Raw genomic sequence first — 10066 nt, forward strand, 5'->3', positions numbered from 1 at the left:
TTATACTCTGGCTCCCTTCACAAATGTCAGTGCAGCACACACTATACTGCTAAAGGCTGAGGGCTCACAAGCCCATGCTTAATCCCTCCTTATTCTCAGAATGAATCATAAATTCTACTGAGTAAGGAACCTACTACAAAGAATAATTGTTCCCCTTCTCCCTCTTCTGCTTCTGAGGAGAACTCCCCTGTGGTGATCTGTGAAGGGAAAGAGATGGTTGGAGAATATACAGGGAACTTGCTCTGCACCCTTCCAATCCTTTTCTCTTGTAATGGGGTTTTACTGTTCCTCTCCATGCTGCCTAAAGGGAGGGGAATATATGACCATATTTTAGGTAGGCTTGGCAGAATTCAGGGTTTTTTTTTTATAATTTTGTCATAATATTGATGTTTATTTTTAAGCATTTTTGACATCTATTAATTTAGATGTTCATAGTTGCAGGAAATTACAGGGAGAACATACAAGGTGGGGCAGACAGCAGTTATTTAATGACAGTAGATATTGAGATTTTAAAAGTTAGTTTTATAACCATTAAAACATAAACACTACATGTCGAAATCTACAAAATAAATATTCTTATATCAAACTGTATTAAATTCTTAAGCAGTATTTTTCTTACTTTGCCTGTCTGTAAATTTCAGCTATAATCTATAAAATATTTTTGTTGGGTTATGTGTATATGATGAAATCGTTGTTTACTGACATTTACTGATAAAAATCGAATACTTTCAAGCCTAATTATAAGGTTCTTTCACTTACTGTTAAAATTTATAGTAAGCAAATTAGTATACTTGCTTTAAATTGTCACTATCCAAGAACTTGTGCATCGATCTATTTATTGTGAGATAGACATCAAATGACATTTTTAAAACAAATATATCTGCCAGTTAAGGAACAATGGGTTCAAGGGGGGAATATATACAACTGAGCTATGAGTTAAGCAGACTCAAGAAATTACAGACAGAAAAACACTCGGTAGATTCAAGGTAGATCAATTTCCAGCCTACTAATATGTTCCTCAAAGTAGAAGCATTTTTACTTTAATGCTGACACAAATCAGATCATAAATAAGGATGCTGCAAACAGTGAGGTATGCTAAAGTTATGAAGCACTAGAACTGGGATTTCTTTTAGTGTTTTGTCTACATAAATATTCAAATTTGTCTGTTACTTTAGACTCCAATGTCCAGCCGGCCTCGTACTGCAATGGCATGGTCCCCACCTTTACTGAACTGCGAACCAATAGAAAATAAAATAAGAAAGATCATTCAACATTCCTGGAGAGAAATACTGAAAGACTGTAGAGAGAAGGATGTTGACCGGCTAGGAGAAATCTCAACATCCGATTTCTTAGGTTTGTTGCCATCTGAAAATTGTGTTCTCATGTTAAAATGTGCTCCAGTTTTTTTCTAGGTGCCAATCTATGGGATAACCCTGCCCTTAGCAAGTGGTATCAGCTGCGTGAGTGATCCAGGTTCTATTATGCTATTGTAATGCAGAATTGCTCAAGTGCGGTTTGGGGGAATGCACTGCTCGGCAGGCTTTGCTGCTCATTTGAAAGGGAGAGCATGGTTTTAGGTGGTGTTTGTAACATAGCATAGCATATGTACTGGAAGACTGGCCACACTCCCCAGCAGAATATTCCCTTGTGGAGCTGGGGAGCGATAGTAAGTACAGGCCCCGGATGTTTTTCCTAGCGCTCCCTCAAGTGGTCCTCTTGAAGTCAATGACAAGACTTTTATATATTTCAATGGGAGCAGAATTTCATTCTTAGATAGGTATGCTGCTCTTCTGCTACGGAGTCGTGGGAGGACAATTCTCTGTGCCCTCTTTCCCCAATCAGGGTATCTGCATGGACAGGACAGACTTTTGGCCTAAATAATAGCATATAGATTCGTATACCATTTGTATAGGAACAGTTACAGCTCAACGCATATTGGACTTATTTCTTGCATTGTCTTTAAAGTTTTTATCACTTACCTGTTATCCTGCTAAATGTGAATTGTTTCCTCCACCCCTATGTATAGCAGGATCCAGATAATGCATTTATGTGACAGTCACTGGAACTGGTGGCCTGTCAACATATACCTAATAACTAGTCAATCCAATTTTTATTTTAAAACAAAAGTCACCTATTTGCAAGGATGGCAAATTGACTATCATTTGTTATTTCTGCGTTTCTTTCAGCCATTGCAGAGAAGTTCAGTTTGGATTTAAGTAAAGAAGAGATTAGCCAAATAGCAACAAAATATGACATTAAGAACAATGACAAATTTGCATACTGCGACTTTCTCCAAAGCTGTGTCCTATTAATGAAACCACAAGAAAGTTCATTGCTACAAAGGATGATCATTCAGAAGCCACGAATATCGGTACATTCATGGGTTTGTCTAGCTATTTGTGGACAGTTTCTGATGCAGAAACAGAGTATTTTAGGGCTTGAGCCTGTAGTCATTGTATGCATAGAATCCCAGTGACTTTCCATGGAGTCCAGTGACTTCAGTTGACTTATTTTATTCATGTGGTATTTACTTTAGTCGGAGCATCTGCAGAATCAGGCCCTATGTATCTGGTTCATAGTACAATCCAGATACAGTTTGATTAATTATCAGCAATTGACCATATCTATAAACTTCAAAAAATGTGTTGAGAGGTATAAGAAAGGCCTAGAGGAAGACAGTCTGGGCTGATGAGTTTCAGGGTTAGATTCTGTCTGAAGGCAACAGAAAGTAGGGGGGGTGGACTGTCAGGAAGCTGGTTACTCCTAGAGTCTCTGCTTCAGCCCCAGCCCAGCCAGAGAGCAGCTGTAATCTGTGCCTCTTGTCAATGGTCTTTTAAGGACAATCTGCCAACTGGGGATAGCCAGTGTGCATTGCACTCTGTCTACTCTTCATGACCTGCATCCCCAGCACCAGCACACATGCTTCCAGCGTGCCCCTTGTACCAGATACAGGGAAGAGAGATGCATAGAACCTAGCTGTTCCCAGCTGGGCATCCCCAGCAGGAAAGTTACAGGCAGTTTAACCTGCAATGGCACCCCCTGGCATATCTGGCTTCATAGGAACTATCAATCATTCATTATCAGTATGGAAATTAAGGCAAAACTATCAGATTTTGCTTCAGACAATTTTCAGATTTGATACTGTGAAATTCTGTCTCAGAGCTTGGGATGAAAAGAGCCATAATTTGAGCTCTTGTTTAGTATCATTTTCTATTTATTCATTTAAGTTTATAAAGTATAGTGAAGTGCCCATCCCATGTTCTGGACACCTTTACATGAAGTAATTTTCACAATAACATTTTTATAAGAGATTGTTCCACTGTATACAAATTCATACCAATAGGCATAATAAAAATAAAATAAAACCCTTTGCATGACAGGAGCAATAATAAAAATACCCTGTGGTTCTCAACCCCCCCCCCCTTTTCTCAAAAGCCAAATAAAGTTTGCAGGCAACACAGAGACTCAGGAATTGTAAATAATGAAGAGGACAGGTCAATAATAGAGTGACCTGAATTGGTTGGTAAACTGGGCTTAAGCAAACAATCTGAGTTTTTTAATATGGCTAAATGTAAAAGTATACATTGAGGAACAATTTAAGAATGTAGGTCATATTTTCAAGATGGGGGACACTGTCCTCAAAAGCAGTTATTCTGAAAAAGTTTTGGGGTGAGGGGGGTGGATAATCAGTTGAAAATGAGCTCTCAGTGCAATGCTATGGCTGAAAGGACTAATGAAATCCTTGGATGTATACACTGGGGAATATCAAGGAGGAGTAAAAGAGGTAAAATGACATTGCATTTGGCACTGGTGTGACCATTGCTAGAATACCGTGTCCAGGTGTGGTGTTCACAATTCAAGAAGCATATTGATACATTGGAGAGGGTTCAGAGAAAAGCCATGAGAATGATTAAAGGACTAGGAAACATGCCTTATAATGATAGATTCAAGGAGTTCACTTTATTTAGCTTAACAAAGAAGAACCTACATGAGGAATAAATATTTGATAATAGGCTCGTCAGTCTAGCTGCGAAAGGTATGACACCATCCAATGGCTGCAAGTTGAAGCTAGACACTTCAGACTGGAAAGAAGGTGTACATTTTTAAGTGAGGATAATGCACAGATTTTGCCACAGAATGGGATGGGGTCAGTTTCAACAGCAAGGTTAACCCCACATTAACCCCACATTAGCCATTGGCACAATTTACCAACAGTTGTGGTGGATACTGCATCACTGGCCATTTTAAAATCAACAGTGGATTTAAAAATAAAAATAAAGTATGGTCTAGTTCAAAAGGAATTATTATCTATTGCCTGTTATGCAGGAGATCAGACTGATGATCACCATGGTCCCTTCTGGCCTTGGAATCTATGAGAAGCTGGGCCTTTAGCTTCTGTGGAGACATGCAGACGCTGAGCTATAGAGAACAGTCTGGGTCCCACAGCCAGGGTGAAGGGCTCTCTTTATACTGTAAACGGTCCACAGGGGCCCTCACGATAGTTGACGTAAATTTACATTAGGCAGCTGAGTTAGTCGTGATGGGACAGCAAATCCTTCCTTAGCTTTAGACTTCCTGAGATTAAGGTGAATTTCACCCTCAGTGCTCAGGGCATTGTACCAGCTGTACAGTGCTGTCTGTGCACTTACTGCATGCTGTGGTAGAACTGGAGTTTCCAGTACCCTGTGCAGCCTGCATAAAGCAACTGTGGTCTCCAACCCTGCACACTGGCTGGAATAACAGCTGGGTGGAGGGCAAACAGCAGCCCCTACCAAAGTAAAAAACAACAAGAGGCAATAAATTCTCTCCCAGTTATTCCCATACTAGATTTTGACTGTCCTGCCCCAACTATAGAACTGTTCAGAACCTGGTTACAAGAAATATTATATAATGGGGCAAGTATTCTTTTTTACCCTCCTGCTGTGCTTGGCTGATGAATTTAGCTACCTTCAGGCAAAATTTGAATATGAAAACTTGCAACCTGAACAGTGAATTTTCCAAAGAGTTATAAGTAACTGAAAACAGAGGCTTGGAAGGGGAGCAGTTGTGTGACTTTAATTGCTGCTTCTCTGTAATGTGTATAAAAGCAGAGGCCTTTGTTTAAATATATATATATATAATCTGATAAAGAATTACATTAATTTTACAAACACACACAAATTTTGGGCTTTAACAGTGCTTAAGTGTTTCAACTTCACTTGCTGAAGAATATTAGAAGGTGAAGAGAATCTAATAGCATTTATTCTGCACCACTCAAGGGTACAGTCAGTCTTTGGTACAATCAGAATTTCACTGTAACACCTTTACATTTCAGCATATGCCTGCACTCCTCTACCATGCTCTTTATATTAACAAATGCCCATCTTTCTCCCCCACCCACCCCACTTTGCTAGAGGAGTCCTGGACCACAGAGCCTGACATTCTTCAATGCAATGCTAAGAATTCAACCCCAGATCTTGCACTGCTGGAGACCGATGAGACGAACGTTTAAATCCTATGATGAAAGTGGGAGCGGGCTGTTAAGTGTTCAGGATTTCAGGCAGGTAAATTGCATTTACTAATCTAAAACTAACAAACTGAAAACCAAAAAGTCTCTAAATAACCTTACTGAAACAGTTTCCAAAATCATGTCAACTATACATTTGCAGATTTATTTGCTGTGACATTAATACTGAGTACTAATAATAATGGCAATCACCCTCTTTCCAATGCATATGCAAGCGCATGACTTCTTTCACACCAGAACTGAGAAAAGAGTTCTTTACAAGCTCAAGAGGGAGAGAGGGGAGCAGGCTGATGAGGAGAAATCCTTTCTACCACACCTCTCTGCAGCCACTACTACAGCCTCAGGATGAGCTGGTATGTTCACTTATGAAGCGGGGAGTAGCCTTGTGTACTCCTCCTTATCATAAGACAGCCCAGCTGGAGTACCATCCTGTTGCAGGCCACAGTTTGACAGGTACACCTGTCTCAGTTTCCCCTTCAAGTCCCCCGCAAACAGTCCAGAGAGTCTTTTTTAGTGCAAATAGCCCTTGTGGGTTAGTTTATTACAGAAGAAAACTCCACACACATAATCCCAACACAGTAATCCAGGCTATACATTAAATACAGCACCAGGACCCCTCAGCACACCCCAGCTCTCCAGCACAGCCCTCTCTGGCCCTGGGGCTTCCGTTCTCTGGCTCCAAGAGCCTTTAAGTATCACCCTCTACTGCTCTTAGCCTTCATCCCCCTCCAGCCTTCCCTGGCTCAGGGCAGACAGCTAGGTAGCCCCTCCACTGGCTTCCTAGACCTCAGCCCTGGTCAGGTCTCCTAGCACTGGCTCTGCCTGTCTTGAGAGTCAGCAGGTTAGCCTCTCCAGTAGCTTCCTAATAATTCCTTTCTCCTTCCCAAGAGGGCCTACTGAGAGTCTTCTATTCACTAGAGCTTTTCTAGAAACTACCACTCTCCTGACTTCTCCTATCTACCTCTTTCTCACTGGTCTTTTATTGCTCCTGAGTGCTGCCACAGCCCTTTAATTGGCCAAACTGGGAGCACCTGTTCTGGCACAAGGCCACTGGATCTGCTTCACTTACAGGGGCCAGACACCCTTGTATAGGTGGAATGACTCTATCCTCTCTTTCTGCCCCTGTGCTTGCCAGTGGAACACAGATCTGTGCTACATAGGGATATGTATCCTCTGCATGGGCTTCTTAGATCCAGCACCTTGCCAAACAGCAGAACCACACCAATTTCAGTGTCTTCAAGGCTGCTCCCCACCTTCAGTGCCTTATAGCACTGTGAGGCCAGGGATTAGTGCTGTACTCCGGGATTCACACTGCTGGGGAGTTTGATTGCTGCTTAGCATACATTTTACTTCTTGTTTCAAGATCCTTGACATTTCTGTAAATAGAAATCAAACTCATAATATGAACTATGGGAACTACCTCAATTCACCAGTCATGTTGCAAGGATAAAAAAAAAAGATGCATGAAGCTGTTTAATTAACCTTGAGTCCAAATGAGATACCACTGACCTTCTCCACCTGCTGTCTTTGCCACTTAAAACATTTGGTAAAATAATGGGTCAGTCCTCAGCTGCACCAGGCAGTTAGCCATCGTTCAGCTCCCCACTTCCTGAGGCTGCCAGGAGCCAAAACATCCCCAGGTGTAACTTAAAGCAAACTGAAGACCTAAGGGCAGAGGTCCCATAGAAATTGCTCTAATGGGCTGGGCTCAGTTAGAGCAAGGTGTGGTCCAGCCTTACCACATATATGTTCTTCAGACATGCCACTACATGAAGGTTGGGGAGCAAGATACATAGAGCTATGTCAGCTTTAGGCCTGAGGTTTCCCCTATAGGAGAGTAGCTTTCTGGTTGCTTTGTACTATCTCAGGAGTGTATAGCTACTGCAGTAGGGGTGAGGATCTGGCCCACTGTATTTTTTAAAACTTTTGTGTAATGTCAAGTTTGTCAAGCATTTGGTAATAACTTTTTAACTCAAGCCGCTCTATCTCAAACAATTTATTTACATTAAGAGAAAAATGAAACCACCCCATTTCTGTGATAGGATCTACTAGGGAAGTTGATTTTTCCCCTGCAATACGTAAGTGCTACTCTTAAAAAGTTTTCCTTAAGGTATTACAGACAAAAAATAAATGTGTTGCATAACAGACTGTGCTCGGCAAGTATTTGGCTTCAGCGGCTCCTTAGATGACAGTTGATTTCATGAGGTCAAGAATTAACTGCAGCATAAGCAATAGAAGTGCATTTATATGTATTAAACGATACGCATTGAGCCAGGCAATGTTTTGCTAAGACAGTCAAATTACCCCCCAAAGAAGGGAGAAATCAGAAATGGGGTTGCAGTGAGGAGTGATTGAAGTGAGATGATGTAAGATAAAAGAAGTGAGCAGAGAGGTATGTGGATAACTTACAGGAGGGAAAAGCTCTCTGCTATCAGCACTCTTGTAGTTCTCAAGGCTGGGAGATATATGAAAGGGAGGAGCGAACAGGCTGACCACTTTTGATACCAGTGCTCCGCATAAGCACTGAAGTAGACACACATACGTATATGTGGCTACTCTAATACCAGCAGTATAGTGATTTCAGATAATGGCTTGGCTCAGACTTATCTGAGTTTCACATAAAATCAGTGGCAACCAGTAAAGTACAAAAGGAGTTACCCAGATCAGAAGATGTCAGGTGCTGGGGGAGATCCTGCTGGAAAACAACCTATTGCAGAGCCAGTGGACAGCACCTACAGGTACCCTGCAGGATGTATGCTTTAGAAGCACCTTAAACTAAAAGTAATACTAAGAAATAAACATCTCTTTAGCCTTGGTGTCAAAGGCATTAAGGGCCAGTTTTTTAAAAGTATTTAGGTGTCTAAAGATGCAGATAGATGCCTAGTTGGATTTTCAAATCACCTAGGCACCTAACAATCATCGAACTCAATGGGAATTGGGCACTTAAGTTCTTCTGAAAATCCCACTGTCCACCTGTTTGCGCTTTAGGCACCTCCATACCTTTAAAAATCTGGCTCTTAATGTCTGTCACATCAGGTACCACCTGGTCAGTAGTGCTCTCATTAAAGTTTAAGGAAAGAACTCTTAATGTTGCTCTTAGGAGAATTACGGCACTCAGTGCCCCTTTAGAAATGCATATCACCACATACATAAGGGTTCTCACAGGTGGAGCGAGTAGATCTATTGGACTGGATTGTTCCTTCTGCTTCTTCAGGTTTGGAGGACCCTGATCCCCTAAGGAGGGTGCAAAGGGAGAAACCACAGTGGTTAGCATCATCTGCTCATGTGGAAGCCCTCTCGTGGGTGTATTATGTAATTCAATCTCCACCTGTGGTGAGAAAGTGGGTAGGCTGCTAGCTATTCTCAATGGCACCATCACCTGGATCCCTGCAGAGCTTCTGAGAGCAATTGCTGCTTGGGCCAACGTACAATAAATCACTACCCAAGGGAGGATTCAGGAGCAGCCGCCAGGGTACCTATGCTGGCACAGGAAAGCTGGGAGGCAACAGGAAGATTCTGGTCTTCACAGATTTTTATGAAATTTGAGACTGTGGGGCTGAACCCTCAGGCAGTTTTGCAAAGGGTTTATGAGAGAGACTTACGTGGTGCATTGGCCTGTGCGAGCCCTGAGCCCAGCACTGAATTTCACCCTTGGCTCCTAACTTCACGTGAGCAATGTGGGTGTTAGGAAATTGTAGAATCCTCATCGCTGGAGGTTTTTAAGTGCAGACAAACACCTGTCAGGGATGGTCTAGGCAAACTTAATCCTCCCTGAGCCCAGGGAGATGGAGTAGATGACTTCTTGAGGTTCCTTCCAGCCCTGCCTCTCTATGATTTTATGACATTCTGTGTATTTTGCAGGTGCTGCGTCAGTATCACATCAACCTGACTGAGGAAGAGTTTTTTCACATTTTGGAATTTTATGATAAAACATTATCTTCAAAAATTTCCTATAATGATTTCCTCCGGGCATTCCTGCAGTAGGCAATGGAAGGTGTCATCAAATGCAAGAAACTACAGATAACAGAGCTAATGACTGATTTATAATTTCTGATTTCTAATTAATAAATTAACCAACTACAGCCTTTCTTGCATCAGCAATCTCAAAATACTTACAATTCTGACAAATACAGTGGCCACAGATTGTAGAGGAAATCTACATGGCAGAACTATTAATAGTCACATAATCCATTTATCTGAGAAAAATGATACCACTTAAAGTTGTTATAGTAATGATTCTTAAGACCTTACAGGCATCTGCAAAAGAAATACATTTAAGAAAAATCTTTTTTCTAATTAAAGAGTTTTATTAATTAAAACCCCTTTTTTAATTTCAGTAAAAAGGTTTGAAAGGCCTACTATTCACTTTTATAAGATAATAGAAATAATACATTTGGAAAATTATATTATCCTTCATTATTAGAAAATTGTCTGCTTTACAATCTGTCTTCCCCCCGCCCCCCCCCCACTTGATTATGCAGTGACATATTTATCTCTCCAGTAGCTTTATATGTTGACATGGAACAGCTACTCTACTCTGAACAGATACACTAGCTGTGC

At 41.3% G+C, this 10066-nt stretch overlaps 1 protein-coding gene across 1 annotated transcript in view; it reads left to right on the top strand.

The window, feature by feature from the left end:
* The window catches only part of EFCAB6 (EF-hand calcium binding domain 6), a 150887-nt gene extending 141173 nt beyond the window's left edge, over nucleotides 1-9714 (top strand). Inside the window, exons 28-31 of the mRNA XM_084636519.1 lie at nucleotides 1176-1353; nucleotides 2187-2371; nucleotides 5394-5543; nucleotides 9368-9714. Of these exons, the coding sequence (XP_084492645.1) occupies nucleotides 1176-1353; nucleotides 2187-2371; nucleotides 5394-5543; nucleotides 9368-9490 (636 nt within the window). The 3' untranslated portion in view covers nucleotides 9491-9714. The remainder of the gene's footprint in view (nucleotides 1-1175; nucleotides 1354-2186; nucleotides 2372-5393; nucleotides 5544-9367) is intronic.
* The last annotated feature ends 352 nt before the right edge of the window (nucleotides 9715-10066 follow it).

Source organism: Lepidochelys olivacea, assembly GCF_965140295.1.
Source record: "Lepidochelys olivacea isolate rLepOli2 genome assembly, chromosome: 1".
Lineage (NCBI taxonomy): Eukaryota > Metazoa > Chordata > Testudines > Cheloniidae > Lepidochelys > Lepidochelys olivacea.